Below are 18,143 nucleotides of genomic sequence, written 5' to 3' on the forward strand. Positions count from 1 at the left end.
GGCTCCTTGAACTCAGAGATCCACCTGCCTCTGCCTCCCAAGTGCTGGGATTAAAGCTGTGCGCCACTACGCCCGGCTCTATTTTCTTTTCTTTTTACATTTGTATGTTTTAGTTGTGTGTATGTGTGTCTGTGTATTTGTGAATCCCCTAAATCTGGAGCTACAGGCAGCTTGTTCTGAGTGCTGGGAACTGAACTTGGGTCCTCTGTAAAAGCAGCGAGGGCGCTTAGCTGCTGAGCTACCTCTCCAGTACCCAGACTTACTTTCTTAATTTTTTTTTTTTTTTTTTTTTTTTTTGGAGACAGGGTTTCTCTGTGTAGCCTTGGCCATCCTGGACTCACTTTGTAGACCAGGCTGGCCTCGAACTCACAGCGATCCGCCTGTCTCTACCTCCCGAGTGCTGGGATTAAAGGCGTGCGCCACCACACCTGGCTCTCTTTCTTAATGTTATAACTACATTTATATAATAAACTAATTATACCGTTAGTATTTTCTAGCATATTTATTAATTTTGTGTGTTGAAGGGATCCTCCATTTGGGTCCAGGTCATTAATTTGAGTCATTAGGCTTCATGGCAAGTAATTCTATCCTTTGAGCCAGATCGCTAGGCCCAGTGGAATTAAATTTTAACAGCCTCTCTGACTGCTATCAGTCTGGGCTATGTGATGAGATTCTGTCTCAAAACCAAAACCAAAACCAGCCAACCAACCAAACAACGTCTGGTTACTGTCAGGAACACCAGAAGCTATCTAATTACTTGCTTTCTGCCACAGTTTGTGTAGGCTCCATACATACTCACTCACTCTGACTCTTCAAGCAGAATTACATCCATATAGTTATGCATATTTTAGCACATTAAGACTTGTGGAGTTGATCTGTCATTGTATGGATCACTCTACAGAGGCAGGCAGAGTTGGCCTCAGTTTTGTTCATCAAAGCTGCTCGCAGAACGTGGCAGAGACTGGGTGGGGCTTTGAGGGTGAGCCAGCTATGAAAAAGAAAGTCACAGTTATAACAGGAATGACGTGCTTTTTGCATGGCAGCATGGCATTCCCAGCTGCCTTCCCCAGCTTTCCTGACACAAACATCAGCTAACAAGCCTCTTGACCTTGCTCCTTCTCCTTCTGCCCGCGGTGTGAATATAAGCCTACAGGAAGCATTCCCAGTGTGCACCATGAGGATAAAAGCCACACATTCAAGGCTCGTGTCGGGAATCCCAACACTTGACAGTCTAAGGTTGGACTGCTATAATTTGGGGCCAGCCTGAGCTACATGGTGAGATTCTGTCTCATAACTAAGCCAAATAGCTGAACAGTAGCAACAACAAAACAAAAGTAAAGTAGTAAAGAGCAGAAACAGCTGGGCTAGCCAGGGACTTCCTATTACCCAATGATCAGGTGAGAAACATGGATTCCAGCTGGGGTGGTAGCACACGCCTTTAATCCCAGTCCGGAGTATAAGGCCAGCCTGGTCTAGCTAGCAAGTTCCAGGTCATCCAGAGCTACAAGGTAAGACCTGTCTGAAAAAAAAGAAAAAGAAAAAGAAAAGAAAAGAAAGAAAGAAAGAAAGAAGGAAAGAAAAAAGAATTCCAGAGGTTTCTGGGACTGTTGGCCAAGCGGGCTTCCTTTTTTTCCCCGACATCTTATTGAGGCTGCAGTGGCCATAGCCACTCTCCTAGCTTCGCTATGCCGCTAAAGGATGACAAGAAGAAAGATGCTGGAAAGTCGGCCAAAAAAGACAAAGACCCAACCGGGCGTGGTGGCGCACGTCTTTAATCCCAGCACTCGGGAGGCAGAGGCAGGTGGATGGCTGTAAGTTCGAGGCCAGCCTGGTCTACAAAGAGAGTCCAGGACAGCCAAGGCTACACAGAGAAACCCTGTCTTGAAAAACCAAAAAAAAAAAAAAAAAAAAAGACAAAGACCCAGTAAATAAGTCTGGCGGCAAGGCCAAAAAGAAGAAGTGGTCCAAAGGCAAAGTTCGGGACAAGCTCAACAATTCAGTCCTGTTTGACAAAGCCACATACGACAAACTCTGCAAGGAAGTTCCCAACTATAAGCTTATTACTCCAGCTGTGGTCTCTGAGAGACCGAAGATCCGCGGCTCCTTGGCCACGGCAGCCCTTCAGGAGCTGCTTATTAAAGGACTTATCAAGCTGGTTTCGAAAGCACAAGAGCCCAGTAATTTACACAGAAACACAAAGGGTGGAGATGCCCCAGCTGCTGGTGAAGATTGCCTAAGCAGGCTAAATCAGCTGTACATTTGGGAAAATAAAACTTATTAAATCAAATGAAAAAAAAAAAAAAAAAAAAAAAAGAATTCCAGTGTTTGGAGATTTAGCTCAAAGTAGAGTGTTGCCAATTATAAGGCCCTAGGTGTGGTCTTCAGCTGAAAATTAAAAAACAAACAATCAAAAGGAAGAGGAGGAGAAAACAGACAAAATTACGAGAAAATTTAATTCACTGTAGGCCAGCCTCCGTTACTCAGCTACTTGAGACCCTTGTAGGGTGTGGAGGGATATTTGGATTAATCCCTCTGTGGTCAAATTACTGTCACCTGTGGTTCCAACTCTAGGCAGGCTTGCTTTGCCTCTCGAAAGGGCTGAGTGGGTTTTGCTGCTGTACAACATGTGGGTTGTTGCTATACTGGTGTCTGTCTCCACGGTTCCCAATATACTGTAACAGCTATGGGCTGGGGCAAGGGGAGCAAGGGTCCTAGAGCTAGTAAAGGAAGTCTGTGGTGCTTCCCCCTCATGGGAAGAAGGAACAACAGTGTTCGAAGTCCCAAGTCCAGCAAGCCCACAGTCCAGCATCCCAGCATGGGAGGCAAAGATGGTTTCTCTTCACAGATTCAGCAATGCAGGAGGAGATCAGGACAGTGACTAAGCAAATGCCGTGAGAAAGATGAGAACAAGACCAGCTACTGTGCTTGCTTTCCGTGTGGCTCACCCAAGCAGGTGACAGTGAGAAAGCTGTCCAACCTTTTCCTGTTAACAGCGCAGGGCACAGCCTGACTCCTACCTCCATCTTCCTTTGTCACCCCCACCGCTCAGGCTCGCTCTCTAGAGACAGCTGCCACGCTGTTATTTTTCAGTTTGTTGTAAAGGCCATTGTGGCCCTCAGGATGGAACACGTATACATGCTATTCTTTTGTTTTGTTTTGGTTTTGGTTTTTTGAGACAGGGTTTCTCTGTGTAGCCTTGGCCTGTCCTGGGCTCACTTTGTAGACCAGGCTGGCCTTGAACTCAAATTCACCTGCCTCTGCCTCCCAAGTGCTGGGAGTAAAGGCAGGCACCGCCACCACCACCACCACCAAGCTATTTTTATTTTTTAATTTCTAAATTATGCATATGTGCATGTTTCTGTGTGAATATGTACACATGAGTGTAGGTATCCAGAGCCCAGAACAGTCAGATCCCCTAGAAGCCAGAGTCACAAACAACTGGGAGCTGGCTGATGTGGCTGCTAGGAATCCAACTCACATCTTCTGTAAGAACAGTATGCACTCTTAACTGCTGAGCCGCCTCTCCAGCCCCTAGTGTTATTAATTATTGTTCCTAAGAGAGCTATTTTAGGTAGTGGGACACGCCTATTATCCTAAAAGCTGAGTCAGGAAGATTATGCATTCGAGGTCTGCCTGGGGGTTACATAGTGAGACTCTATCTCAAAATACATAAATAAGTGCTTTAGACGGTGATTCTAAATAAATTAGCTTATTCTTCCTTCCTTCCTCCCTCCCTCCCTCCAGTGCCTGGCACTGAACCAGGCCCTCATGCATGCCAGGCTATACTCTCTGCACTTATAGAAATAATTTTCCAGGAAAATGAACCAGAGGACTTAGTTTGGATTTTTGGTTTTCCCACAGAGATTTACCTGAAACTTTCTCCTTAAGGCCCGAGTCATGACTGGGGTCAGTCCAGTTCCTGTTTCCATATTTTCTTTATTGGTAAGAGGTGTCCCACCTGGGCTCCTGTAGAAATGCGGGTAAGATCAGAGCTGTGTTTTCTTCCCACTTTTCAAGTTGACTTAGAAAGCATAAGGATGAGAGACTGTTACCTTTCTACATCAACTTTCCTAAGCAGTTTCCGAAGATCGATTTGGCTTTTACCTGGAGTACTGAGAATAAAGACATAAAAATTAAAACTTTCCAGACTTTGCTATGTTTCCTAAAACAGGTCAATTTTATAGGCAAACTCTTAGTTCTTTTTGCAACTTTAAAAAAACGGCAGGTTGGGGCATGGCGGCCCAAACCTTTAATCCCAGCACTTGGGAGACAAGAGGCAGTTGGATCTCTATGAGTTTGAGGCTGCCCTGGTCTACAGAGTGAGCTCCAGGACAGCTAGGGCTACACAGAGAAACCTTGTCTTTAAAAAACCAACAATAATAATGATTATTATTAATAATAATGATAAAAATAAAACACAAGCAGATGCTAATGGCAGCATAGGGTGATGCCGTATGGCCGTTCTTTCTTCTTCTACACTTTCCCATCCAGCTCTGGCTGTCCTGAAACTCACTATGTACACCAGGCTGGCCTCGAACTCACAGCGATCTGCCTGCCTCTGCCTCCTGAGTCCTGGGATTAAAGGTGTGTGCACCGGCCAGGCATGGTGGCACACATTTTTTTCCCTTTTTTTGGGCACACACCTTTAATCCCAGCACTCAGGAGGCAGAGGCAGGCAGATCGCTGTGAGTTCGAGGCCACCCTGGTCTGAAAAATGAGTCTAGGACAGCCAAGGCTACACAGAGAAACCCTGTCTTGACAAACAAACAAACAAACAAATGTGTGTGCACCACTATGCCTGGCTCTATGTAGCCATTCCAACACAAAATATATTTTTGTCTCATGGTGATGCTGGGGTGTGAACACAGGGCCTTGCCCCTTCATATAACTGAGCTATATAATTCTTAGACCACTTGACACAGTAATGTTAGCTGTACGAGTCTATCCTAGGGAAAAACTGAGCTGAGCGTAAGGATGACGGTCAGGACAGCCACTGAAGAGTGGTAGTCGAAACCGTAAACAATCTTTTTTTTTGTTTTTTGTTTTGGTTTTTCAAGACAGGGTTTCTCTGTGTAGCCTTGGCTGTCCTAGACTCACTTTGTAGACCAGGCTGGCCTCGAACTCACAGCGATCCGCCCGCCTCTGCCTCCCGAGTGCTGGGATTAAAGGCGTGCGCCACCACGCCCGGCTCACCGTAAACAATCTTAATGTCTCAAAACAGGGTTTCAGCTATGAAATGTACATAAAATTAGTTACACTAAATTAGTCCAAATGATTCAAGCTAGTGTCTTTTTTCTTTTTCTTCTTCTTTTTAAAAGGAAGTTAAGAGTTTATTTAGGCTTATGATTTAAGAAGAGATGCATACTGGCATGTCTTTAATGATATTACTTGGGAGGTAGAGGCGTGTGCTACCATGCCCAGCACTATCAGTGGTTATCTTTAACAATGGCATTAACTATTAACTTGAGATGCTGGAAGTTGAATGAATTACTCAGATCCAAGTGAATTATCTAAAAGAGTTTTGTTTTCCTCTTTAAATTTTTCTGTAAGTCTCAATATTTCTGTAGTGAGCATACGTAATTGTCAAAGTTAAAATGCAGTCAGATGTAGTGACGCACACCTTTAGTCACAGCACTTGGGAGGCAGAGACAGAGGGTAGGGCAGGTGGATCTCTGAATTTGAGGCCAGCCTGATTAACATACTGAGTTCCTAGACAGAGAGAGCTACATAGTGAAAACCTGTCTCAAGACAAACAAACAGAGCCGGGCGTGGTGGCGCATGCCTTTAATCCCAGCATTCGGGAGGCAGAAGCAGGCGGATCGCTGTGAGTTCCAGGCCAGCCTGGTCTACAAAGTGAGTCCAGGATGGCCAAGGATACACAGAGAAACTCTGTCTCGAAAAACAAACAAACAAACAAACAAAAAAAAAAAAAGAAAAGAAAAAGAAAAAGAAAAGAAAAATCAAGACAAACAAACAAACGACAACACAGAACAACAAGTTAAAAATGGGCTGAAAGGGGGCCAGTGGAATGTTTCAGTGGCTAAAGACCCCTTGCAGCATAAGCCTGATGGCCAGTGTGTGACCCCTCAGAATGCAAGTGAGGCCAACAGGAAAGAAGCAACTCCACAACATTGTCTTCTGACCTCCATACAAAGTGGGGGCATGTGTACATGATTCCCCCACCCAACAATAGATTACATTTAACTAAAAGAGCAAAAGTAACCCCCACCCCCAGCATTTTGAGTAGAGTGGAACATAACACTGTGCAATTCCTTACATTAAGACGCTCTTAATTCGAGTTGCTGACACCCTGGTGTTAGGCTTCAGGGTGACACGCTGCAGGTCAGAGACAGTAACTAGTGGAGTCCGTTCCTTGGGTGGTGACGACACAAGCTTTAATCACAAAATGAGACAGTAAAGGCACACATTAAAACACCATTCTAATGTACCCACACCAAAACACTCTGGCGTGTAGCTTCCCATGATTCAAGTAAAGTTTTATTTCAAAGGCTCAAAGGCTCCCTCTCACACTCCCCATATCTCCCAGATTTTGCTAGCTAGGATCCCCTTGGCTAAGCCAGGCTGGAAGGATAGCAGGGTTGTTTTTACATGAGTGTCAGGGATCTGAACTCAGTTCCTCATGCTCTCGGGGCAGGCACTTTACCAACTGAGCCATCTCCTCAGCCTGATTGTTTTTGTTTCTGTGTTAGTACTTGAGATTGAACCCAGGACCTTGTACATATTAGGCAAGTGCTCTGTCATTAAACTGTATACCCAGCCCCAACAGAAGGACTTTTCTACATTAGCTTTACCATATTTCTCACAAAGGAGCAACCAGGTTAAAAAAGAAAGATGCTGCCAGGTGGTGGTGGTGCATGCCTTTAATCCCAGCACTCTGAGTTCAAGACCAGCCTGGTCTACAAAGGGAGTCCAGGACAGCTAGATTTGTTACACAGAGAAACCCTGTCTTAAAAAGAAAGAAAGAAGCCGGGCGTGGTGGCGCACGCCTTTAATCCCAGCACTCGGGAGGCAGAGGCAGGTGGATCGCTGTGAGTTCGAGGCCAGCCTAGGCTACAAAGTGAGTCCAGGACAGCCAAGGCTACATAGAGAAACCCTGTCTCAAAAAATTAAAAAAAAAAAAAAATTAAAAAAAAAAAAAAAAGAAAGAAAGAAAGCCGGGCATGGTGGCACACACCTTTAATCCCAGTGCTCTGGAGGCAGAGGCAGGCAGATAACATAGAGAAACTGTGTCTCGGGGGGGGGGGGGGGGGGGGGGGTGGGGGGGTTAGGGGGGCAGGCGGGGAAGACAGGGGAAAAAAAAAGAAAGAAAAAAGAAAACAAAATGATTTAAGCATGAGAACATTCAGAATCCCAGCATCTGTGTAAAAAGTTGGGTGTGGCCATCCTAGGACCTGGGAGTTAGAGGGATCCCTGGGGCTGCTCAGCTTTAGTAGCTGAGCCAGGGTGCTGCAGGCTCAGTGAGACAGACATCACCTCAAAAAAATCAGGCAGATGCTGGCTGTGGTGGGACTTGCTGCAAATCTCTGCTCTTGGGAGGCAGAGGCAGATGGATTTCTGTGAGTTCAAGGCCAGCCTGGTACAGAGTGAGTTCCGGGATAGCCAGGGCTACATAGAGAGACCCTGTGTCAAAATACATACATATAGAAATAAATAAATAAAAGTAGGTAGGAAGCAATAGAGTCAGATACCCCAAATTCACCTCTGAGGGCCAAAATACTCCCAACCCCCAAAGGAAGAAGGCCACATGTGTGCTCATTGACATCTTACCTTCTTCCATTCGTCAACACTCTGTGTCTTTTTTAATTTCACAGTGAGCAGATCTTTAACTGTTATATGCATGGGTCCATCTTTCTTTAATGGTTCAACCTTAAAATACATGGAGAAGTTAGAATTAAAATACAGAGCAGGACATCTAGCGAAATCCAAATCCAAGTTTATTTTGTAAAGACTTAGAGTCGAAAACTATCTTGCTACTGTTATTTATTTATTTTATTTTGTGCTTTTCCCCTGCTATTATTATTATTTTTTTCTGTTTTGTTTATTTGTTTTTCGAGACACGATTTCTCTGTGTAGCCTTGGCTGTCCTGGACTTGCTTTGTAGTCCAGGCTGGCCTCGAACTCACAGCGATTCACCTGCCTCTGCCTCCCCAGCCTTGCCATTATTTTTGAGACAGGGTATGCCAGCTACTCAAAGGCTAAAACAGAAGGATTGCTTGAGCCTATCAGCTGAAGATGAGCCTGGGCAACACAGTGAGACTATATCTAAAAAAATAAGACCCCTCCCCCCCAAAAAACCCAAAACAACAACCAAAACTTACAACTAAAATCAGAATAATTGATAAAATTAAGATATACAATCAGAACAAAATATAGCCTTTATTTCTAGGTCTTTCGCTATATTTCTGTATCACATGCTAATTAAAACACATTTTGCTGATTATCTCTTACCTGAAGTGCTTTAGTAGGACCAGATTTTTTGAGCAGCAGAGGAGCTTGGGGTGGGGGAGGGGGAGGGAGTGGAGGAGGAGGGGGAGGGGGAGGAGGTGGGGGAGGGGGAGGATGACTGGCTGGCTGTGGGAGTGTGGGAAGAAGTGCAGTTCGGCATTCTCCATGGGTTGTTGGAGCACAGCCAGGCACATTGGTAAGTTTATCATTCATGCAACACGTGTGACAACAGCTCGAATGAGATGAATTTTCTGAGATGGTCTGGAAAATACCATTTTTGAAAAATGAACAGTAGATTAATTTGGCAGTGTGTTTATGTATTTATTTATTATGTATACAATGTTCCGCCTATACATACACCTGCAGGCCAGGCAAGGGCACCAGATCTCATTATAGATGGCTGTGAGTCACCATATGGTTGCTGAGAATTGAACTCAGTGCTCTTAACCTCTGAGCCATCTGTCCAGCCCTGTTGGTTTTTGTTTTTGAGCAGTTTCATGCTGCAGCTCAGGCTGGCCTTAGGATTACAGGGGTGCAGGTCACTCCTGACAAGGACAACAAATTCACTTCAATGATTCGAGTGTTTATCGGGCTACAGAAAGGCTTGGCAGTTACGAGCTTGCAGCTCTTGCAGAGGACTGCGTCTGGTTCCCAGGGCAAATGGGAAGCTCACAGATGTCTAACTCCAGTGCTTTTTTAAAATTTAATTTAATTTTATTTTATGGGCATTATTGTCAAAGTGTCAGATCCCTTGGAACTGGAGTTACAGACAGTTGTGAGCTGCCATGTGGGTGCTGGGAATTGAACCCGGGTCCTTTGGAAGAGCAGACAGTGCTCTTAACCACTGAGGCATCTCTCCAGCCCCCTAACTCTAGTTCTAAGAGATCCCATGGTCTCTTCTGGCCATCTACCCACTCCAGCCACACCCAGGCTTTGTGTTTTGTTGTTCTTGTTTTCTGTTGTGAAGATCACACTCAGGGCCTTTTGCATTTTAGGATATTGCTGTATTAATGGGCCAGGGCCCTGCTCAAAGACGTTCTTTACATACAGGGACATATAAGTATGCATATATAGGTGTAATAATCTGTATATATGTTCCTATATATAAGGAGAAGCATCATATATATATGCAGGTATGTATGTATATCTCATAAAGATATTCCAATCGCTTAATTATCTAGTTAGCTGATGAGCTATTTTGAGATGAGGAGCTTGCTAATTAGCCAGGTTGGCCTTGAACTCCTAGGCTCAGGTGATGTTCTGGTTTTAGCTTCCCTAGCGGATGAGACTATAGGCACATATCACTATGCCCAACTGAAAAACCATCCCATTATCTGTTTTAACTACACATTAAGTATCCTATAGAATCTTAACACTATGTCTTCCTTCCTTTCTTTCTTTTCTTTTTTTTTTTTAGACTAATCTCTCTGTGCAGCTCTGGGTGTTTGGCTGGCTGTCCTAGACTCACATTGTAGACCAAGCTGGCCTCGAACTCCCAGTGATCCACCTGCCTCTGCCTCCTGAGTGCTGGGATTAAAGGAGTGTGCACCATGCCCGGTCCACACTAAGTCTTTCTATATCCCTACACTTAATTATTTAGTGGCATATTCTTTTGGTTTGGAGTTTTGAGACATAGTCTCATTCTCTAGTGCACAGTGGCTCAGAGCGCGCTTTGTAGTCTAGGCTGGGCAATCCTCACGCCCCACCATGCGCTACCACGCCTAATGAGAGACGCTGACACTGGATGCAGGGGAGTCTTGGGGTCCTCTGCCTCTTTTATTGCTTTATGCTAGGCTGAGGATTGAACATATCATGTTGCGCATGTTAGGCAAACAGACTACCACTGAGCCAAACTCCCAGGCGCATACATGTTAGGTTTGAACACTCATCACACTTTAGTACTTATCATTTGCAGACTCTCCTTCCCCTCACACTGGGGATGGAACTTGGAGCCCACATGGCAGGCAAATGCTTTGCCATTAAATTATGGCTCAGGTAAAAAGAATTTCTGTGAGACAGGGTGTCCCAGGCTAGCTTCAAACTCCCCCTGTGTAGCTAAGGAGGGCCTTGACTCACTGTCCTTCAGCCTTGACCTCCTGAGTGCTAAGATTACAGCTGTAGATAGACCACTGTGGTTGCTCATGAGGTAGCAGAGCCTACTGCTGCTAGTTGAGTACCAACTGAGCCCATCTCTGGCCACCTCTTGCTGAAATTAAAAAAAAAAAAAAAGGTTTAAAATGTATTCATAGCCAGGTGCTGTGGTGTACACCTGTAATCCCAGCACTAGGGAGGCAGATGACTTACTTTGAAGACTGAGCTGGCCTCGAACTCACAGATATCCACTTGCCTCCTGAGTGCTGGGATTAAAGGTGTGCACCGCCACGCCTGGCTATACTTCTATTTTGTTTGTATGGCCAAGACCGTTAATTGTTCCCAATGTATGTTTAGAAGTAGTTTTGAATTTTAATTATGTGGATATGTGTTTGTGCGTGCAAGTCTAGAATTACAGGCAGTTGTAAAATTCCTATTGCAGGTGCTAGGCACCAAACCTGATCCTCTGCAAGGATGGTACATTCGCGTAACTGGGGAGCTGGCTCTCCAATGCCCCCATTATCATTTTGCCTTCTTCCTTTGCAAAAGGAACTCTCTTCAGCCTGACATGACATAATAACCAAATTCACAGCCAGAATATTTTCTCATTGCAATAGTCTTTTCAGATACAATCTTTGGATTTGTTTGCTTGGCGATACCAACCTTCAGCGTTTCTTGGAGCTTGCATAGTTCACCTTTCAAAACACAAAATTGTTGTTTTAGACTGTGAAGTTCCCTGTGGTAGACTCGGAATGGAAAGATAGCATCTTTTAGCACTTCTAAACTCTGAAATTAATAAATAAAGAAGTGGTGTCACATATGTCATACATAAGCAAAGACAGGTGTAATCTCACAGATTAATCTTATCCAAGCTTAGCCTCAGGAATATGTCAAGCCTAGGAACCACAAAAGAATACAAATACTAAGTACGGCAGAACAAAACCAAAAACTACATTGCTGAGAACAGGTTTATGAGCTCTCTACCTCAGCTACACAGGTCTGACAGAAACCGTATATGCGCCATGCTCGGTTTGTCCAAAGGTTTATTGCCTCTTTGATGTTGGGAAATTTGAAGTTCCAGGATGGTCTTAGCCAGTTTCTGCTTTGGGGTATATCTGTTGAAGAAGCAACCACTCTGTGGAAGAAACATCAAACAAAACAAGAATCTTAGGGCTTAGCGTGGGGTGGGAGGCGGTGTGGCGCACACTCAGAAGCGGAGGCGGGAGAATAGACATAAGTTCAAGGCAAGTTTACTCTACATGGTGAGTACCAGGCCAACCAGAACAATATAGTAAAACCTTCTCAAAAAAAAAAAAAAAAAAAAAAAAAAAAAAAAGAAAGAAAGAAAGAAAAGAAAGAAGCTGGGCATGGTGGCGCACGCCTTTAATCCCAGCAATTGGGAGGCAGAGGCAGGCAGACCACTGTGAGTTTGAGGCCAGTCTGGTCTACAAAGTGTGTCCAGGAAAGCTAGGGCTACACAGAGAAACCCTGTCTCAAAAAACTAAAAAAAAAAAAAAAAAAAAAAAAAAAAAGAAATTAAAGAAAGGTTGTCCTTGCTCCTAAGTAACACTACAAACCAGGTGAAGCTCTGTGAGTTCAAGGACAGCCAAGGCCTCAACAAAAAGAAAACAAAAACCAAAAACCCCCAAACATTCCCCCTTTCTTCTCCTCCCAAAAAACAACTTAGGTCAGAGAAATAGCCCTTAATTAAATAATTAGTTGGTTTTATTTATTTCAAAGTAAACTAACTATTTTGGGGCCTGGGAAGTGAATCCAAAAGTGTATGCTGAGCATGTATTCTAGCAGTGAGCTATCCCTCCTGTCACAAATAGCTGCTTTATTTACAGTGTGACTCAGGACTGGGGTCTGACTGACTGAATGAGTGAATGAATGACTTCCTTGCTTTTCTTTTTTTCCTCTGTGTAGTGCTGGCTGTCATAGAACTCTCTTTGTAGATCAGGCTGGCCTGGAACTCACAGAAATATGCCTGCCTCTGCCTCAAGTGCTGGAGCGCTGGGATTATAGGTATGTGCTACCAGGCCAGGCTTTCTTTTTCTTTTTTTTGAGACAGGGTCTATGTTCTGACTGTCCTGGGACTGGCTGTGTGGACCAGGCTTGTCTTGAACTGATACCCATCCTCCTTCCTTTTTCCTGAGTGCTGGGATTACACGTGTGTGCTAAACATAGCTTTATTCATTTATTTACTTTTAGATTAAAAAAAATGTGTATGTATGCTATGTCTGTGCGAGTGTATGCTATGTGTGCGAGTGCCTGCAGAGGCCACAGAGGAAGGTAAGGGATCTCTAGAAGTCAGAGTTGCAGGCAGTTGAGAGCTGGCTCACTTGAGGCCTGGGAATCAAACTGGGGTCCCCTTGAGGCATCTCTCCAGCCTATCTATTTTCCTCTTCCTTCCTTCCTTTCTCCTTCTTTTTTTGTTTTTGTTTTTGGAGACAGGATTTCTCTTGTTAGCCCTAGCTATTCTGGATCTCACTTTGCTCCAGGGTGGCCTTGAACTTACACAGACGCACCTGCCTCTGCTTCTTAAGTACTGTGATCAAAGGCATGAAGCAACACCACCACTGCCAGGCATATTTTTATTTTTTGAGACATGGTCTCAAGTACCCTGTGCTGACCTTGTTAAACATGATAGTGCTATGAAGCCTGACTTTATTTTTAATTTTTTTCTTCGTGAGTGACATCTTGAGTTTAATTCCTAACATACCAAAAATAAAACAAAATAAGGTGGATGGGGCGGTACATGCCAAACACCCAGAGGAGAACAGAGGGGGAGTTAAAACAGGATGATTTTGAAGCCAGGCCATGGTGGTGCACGCCTTTAATCTCAGCCCTTGGGAGGCAGAGGCAGGCAGATCGCTGTGAGTTCGAGGCCAGCCTGATCTACAAAGCGAGTCCAGGACAGTCAAAGCTACACAGAAAAACCCTGTCTCGAAAAACCAAACCAAAACAAACCAAATCAAAACAAAAAACCAAACCAACCAACCAAAGAAACAAAAAACAACAACAAAAAAAACCACAACAGGATGATTTTGAAAGCTCATGGCTAGTCTGGGCTATGGTCAGTTCAAGGATTGCCAGGACTGGACACAGAAAAACTCTGTCTCAAATAAAACCAGCAAAGCCGGAACCTCCATCAACAACAAATGAAAGTGGAAGGGAGCTACAGCGCAGTACACAAAGCATGCCGGTAAGGACACTAGCACCCGACAGTTCCTGGAACGCAGCCTTTCCTTCAATAATACGTTTAACTTGTGAGCCTTAGAATAAATGACCAGCCACGCCAGCACTGAGGCCTTATCACAGTTCTACGACCTCCTCCCATCAGTTAGTTGTTATAACTGGAAAAGGGAAAAAAGGTACTTTCAGCTTGAATACAACTCCTTCTGATTCTTATTTCATCTGAACATGGTTTGTTTTGCTTTTGTTTTTGTTTTTTTCCCTAGACAGGGTTTCTCTGTGTAGCCTTGGCTGTCCTGGACTCATTTGTAGACCAGGCTGGCCTCGAACTCACAGCCATCCATCTGCCTCTGCCTCCCAAGTGCTGGGATTAAAGGCGTGCGCCACCACTGCCCGGCATTGACCGTGTTTTTAAAGAAAGATTTTTATTTTATTGATTTTTCTAGACAGCATTTCCCTGTGTAACAGAGATTTGATGGTCCTGGACTCACTTTGTAGATCAGGCTGGCCTTGAACCCATAGAGATCTGCCTGCTTCTGTTTCCAAGCGCTGGGATTAAAGATGTGCACCACCATGCCTGGCAGTTTTATATTCTCTCTCTCTCTTTCTCTCCCTCCCCCCCAGTGTGTGTGTGTGTGTGTGTGTGTGTGTGTGGTGTGCGTGTGCCTGAGGAGGCAGGAAGATTCCCTAGATCTGGAGTTACAGGCAGTTGTGAACTGCCCTGCATGGATGCTGGGAACAGAATTTGTTCTATGCTTTATACAAGAGCCACATGTGAACCACTAGGTTACCTCTGCAGCTCTCATTTGAACTCTTGTGCTCTGTAAAATTCAGAGGATCTAGTTAAAAGCTTAACTTTTTTTTTAGTCAGCCTCTCACACCGTCCATGTTGGCTTTGAATTTACTGTCTAATTCAAGATACTCTTGAATTCTTCATCATCCTGACTCAGCTTATAGAGTGCTAGGATTACAGATATGTGCTACCATTTCCAACGTAAATTCCTGTGTGTGTGTGTGTGTGTGTGTGTGTGTGTGTGTGTGTGTGTGTGTGTGTGTGTGCTACAGCATGTGTGTAGAGGTCAGGGGACAATCTTAGAAGTTGCTTCTTTCCTTCCACCATGTATGTACCAGGAATCAAACTCCAGTAGTTGGAGGGAAGGTCCTTTACCTGCCGAGCCTTCTTGTCAGCTCTGCTTGGCTTTTCTCTTGGAGACAGGTTTTCCTAGACATTTCCCTACACACCCTCAGCTTGGCCCAGCACTCACAGACATCTGACACTGCCTCCTGAGTGCTATTATTAAAGACTTGTGTGGCTATGCCCCGCCCTGCTTTGCTTTTCTGTGAGGGTCTCACGCCGTAGCCTAGGCTGGCCTGGAACTCCTTATGTAACCCAAGATGGCCTCAAACTCTCAGCAAGTTTTTTGTCTCGACCTCCCGCATGGCCGGGGAATGGGAAACATGAACGTCCGTGCCCAGCCATGATTTTAGGATAAGGCCATTTCAAACGTCACATGGGACATATTTAAAATAAACAGGATTTTCTTTGGGGGTGAAATTCAAATTTGACTGTGAGTTCTGTGTGATCATTGGCTTAAATGGTAACTACACACAGATGAGATCTGATATTTTCTGTCTTCTCCATTACACCGTACCTTTCTGGAGTGGGTGGTGGAGGGGGAGGTGTCGGTAGTTTAGGCTGGAACCGAGAGGCTTCTTTCTCCCTAAATAATCGTTTGGCTTTCGCTCTTAGCTTTCTTCTTCGCTGTTTGAATTTGGGCATGGTTTCTGTAGAGAAAAATTTGAAATTAAGAAAACAATTTTGATTTTATATATATGGGTGTTTTGCCTGCATGCGTGTCTGTCTTTGCACCATTTGCACACCTGGTACCTGAGGAGGCCAGAAGAGGCCACCAGATCCCCTGGGACTGGAGTTGCAGATGGTTGTGAGCTGCCATGTGTGTGCAGGGAGGTGAACCTAAGTCTTCTAGAAGAGTGGCTGGCACTCTTAACTGCAAAGTCATTTCTCTAGCACCTGAAATGCACGGCTTATTGAAGAATAATGTATGCACACAGAAAACGTATAACCCTGCAGTGCAGAGTCCGATGGCCTGATCTAGAAGCTTTACATACCCCTGACTACATCGCCTTGCTTACTTCAAGTTTCTTTCAAGATTTTTCATTCTTCTCTAGCCTTAGCCGTGGACATGGTCCCAGGTACCTGCAATCCCAGCATTGGGGGTTTGTTTTGAGGCAGAAGGACCACTGTGGGTTGGAGAACATCTTTGTTTGTTTGTTTTTAATTTTTTTGGATTTTTTTCGAGACAGGGTTTTTCTGTGTAGCTCTGGCTGTCTTAGAGTCACTCTGTAGACCAGGCTGGCCTCCAACCCACAGAGATCCACTTGCCTCTGCCTCCCTAGTGCTGGGATTACAGGTGTGTGCCACCACACCCAGCTAAGAACATCTTTTTTTAAATTTTTATTTATTTATTTATTTATTTGAGATAGGGTTTCTCTGTGTAGCCTTGGCTGTCCTATACTTGCTTTGTAGACCAGGCTGGCCTCAAACTCACAGAAATCTACCTGCCTCTGCCTCCCGAGTGCTGGGATTAAAGGCGTGTGCCACTATGCCCAGCCATCTTTTTTTTTTTTTTTTTACTTTTTTTGAAATAAAAAAATTATTTTTATTTTTTTATCTTTTTAAAAACATATAATTTATTTACTTTTTTATTTTATGTGCATTAGTATGAATGTGTCAGATCCCTTGAGCTTGGAGTTACAAACAGGTGTGAGCTGCCATGTAGGTGCTGAGAATTGAACCCCAGTTCTTTGGAAGAGCAAACAGTGCTCTTAACCACAGAGCTCTCTCTCTATCCCCCTGAGAACATCTTATGGTACATACTTAAGTGATCCTGTCTCCAAAACATCTGAAAACCCCAGTGCCATGCACACATCTGAACTCAACATTTGGAATGTGTAGGCAGGTAGATCAGGATTCAAGGATAACCTCAGCTATCTAATGAGTTTAAGACTAGCCTGGGTACATGAGGCCCTATCTCAAAAACCCAAAAGAAAACAAAAATCAGAGAGAAGGGGCTGGAGAGATGGCTCAGTGGTTAAGAACACCAACTGTTCTTCCAGAGATCCTGAGTTCAATTCTCAGCAACCACATGGTGGCTCACAATCATCTATAATGTGATCTGATGTGCACTGTATACATAATAAATAAACAAATCTTGGGGGGGGAGGAATGGGAGGATACAAGGGATGGGATAAACATTGAGATGTAACAAGAATAAATTAATAAAAACAAAACAAAAAAAACCAAATCTTTAAAAAAACAAATCAGAGAGAAAGTAACCAATATGCTAGAAACCACTCCAAATAGAAGAAAGGCAAACTCATGTTTAAAATGTCTTTGGAGACCTTTTTCCTTTGGCTTTACATTAGCCTCTCACTTTGCTGTTGTTTTCATTCATGAAGGCAAACGGATTTTTCTTTATTCTCTGCAATCCCCACTTCCCCAGCTGGAGACCAAACCCAGGGCTTTGCACTTTTCTAGGCACATGTTCTATTACTGAGACGAGATCCTATGCATCCCAGGCTGGCCTTCAGATTCCCTACATACCTAAGAATGACACTGCTTTGACCACAATACTCAACCCTTACAATGGAGAAAGTGGCTGTACTGGGCTATCTTTTGATATTAAAAAGGTAGGTCTGGGCGTGGTGGTGCACGCCTTTAATCCCAGCACTCGGGAGGCAGAGGCAGGTGGATCGCTGTGAGTTCGAGGCCAGCCTGGTCTACAAAGTGAGTCCAGGATGGCCAAGGCTACACAGAGAGACCATGTCTCACAAAACAAAAAACAAACAAACAAACAAAAAAGGTAGGTTTGTGATTCAGTGAGAATCGACTATGACAGGCAGATGTCATGGTGGGAGGGGTCACAGAAGAGAATTAGGTGGAGCGCTGGTTCCCCGGATTGGGGTCTCAGGAGAGGACCCGCCTGACTGAGCAGATGCAGCCCTGACAGGGTGAAGATTGGCAAGTCACCTGGGGATGAAGCTGGGAGGGAGCCAGACTAGCTAAGGAAATTAGTTTAATCGTGCCTACCAGCTATTGTGCTAAAGCGTGTTAAATCAACAGATCTCTGTCTCAATTATTGGGGAACAAGCCAGATTAGGAAAGCCCTCTAGAATTAATAAATATTCAACCACAGCGGGGTACATTCTATTCTTCCTCTGTTAATCTTCAATCTCCTCAAATGTTTTATCCCTGACAAGGAAGATATTAGTCCCAGGTTTTTTGTTTTGTTTTTGTTTTTTGTTTTTGGAGACAGGGTTTCTCTGTGTAGCCTTGGTTGTCTTGGACTCACTTCGTAGATCAGGCTGGC

General features: G+C 44.3%; 2 protein-coding genes across 2 annotated transcripts; one reads left to right on the forward strand and one right to left on the reverse strand.

Annotated features, from left to right (window-relative positions):
• Positions 1-864: 864 nt before the first annotated feature.
• On the reverse strand, positions 865-15,589 carry Prr11 (proline rich 11). The gene is made up of 9 exons (XM_051157810.1): positions 15,405-15,589; positions 11,542-11,692; positions 11,221-11,343; positions 8,470-8,727; positions 7,789-7,887; positions 6,278-6,393; positions 4,053-4,112; positions 3,870-3,966; positions 865-988 (listed from the first exon to the last, which is right to left on the reverse strand). The coding sequence occupies exons 1-9, from the start codon at positions 15,530-15,532 to the stop codon at positions 920-922; spliced, it is 1,101 nt and encodes a 366-aa protein (XP_051013767.1). The 5' UTR covers positions 15,533-15,589; the 3' UTR covers positions 865-919.
• On the forward strand, positions 1,686-2,281 carry LOC127200158 (40S ribosomal protein S25-like). Its single transcript, XM_051158274.1, has 2 exons — positions 1,686-1,758; positions 1,926-2,281. Exons 1-2 carry the CDS (start codon positions 1,686-1,688, stop codon positions 2,279-2,281), a joined length of 429 nt encoding a protein of 142 aa, XP_051014231.1.
• Positions 15,590-18,143: the final 2,554 nt, after the last annotated feature.

The sequence above is a fragment of the Acomys russatus genome, chromosome 16 (genome assembly GCF_903995435.1).
Source record: "Acomys russatus chromosome 16, mAcoRus1.1, whole genome shotgun sequence".
NCBI lineage: Eukaryota > Metazoa > Chordata > Mammalia > Rodentia > Muridae > Acomys > Acomys russatus.

Bases quoted from the DNA above. Each gene is read 5' to 3' on its own strand.
- Prr11 (XM_051157810.1), bottom strand. From the start codon at position 15,532: ATGCCCAAATTCAAACAGCGAAGAAGAAAGCTAAGAGCGAAAGCCAAA. The intron at 7,888-8,469 runs GTAAGAGATAAT...ATGTATTTTAAG, and splicing joins GTCCTACTAAAGCACTTCAG to GTTGAACCATTAAAGAAAGA. The intron at 4,113-6,277 runs GTAAGGAATTGC...CTTTATTCTCAG, and splicing joins CGAATTAAGAGCGTCTTAAT to TACTCCAGGTAAAAGCCAAA.
- LOC127200158 (XM_051158274.1), top strand. From the start codon at position 1,686: ATGCCGCTAAAGGATGACAAGAAGAAAGATGCTGGAAAGTCGGCCAAA. The intron at 1,759-1,925 runs GTGGCGCACGTC...ACAAAGACCCAG, and splicing joins CAAAGACCCAACCGGGCGTG to TAAATAAGTCTGGCGGCAAG.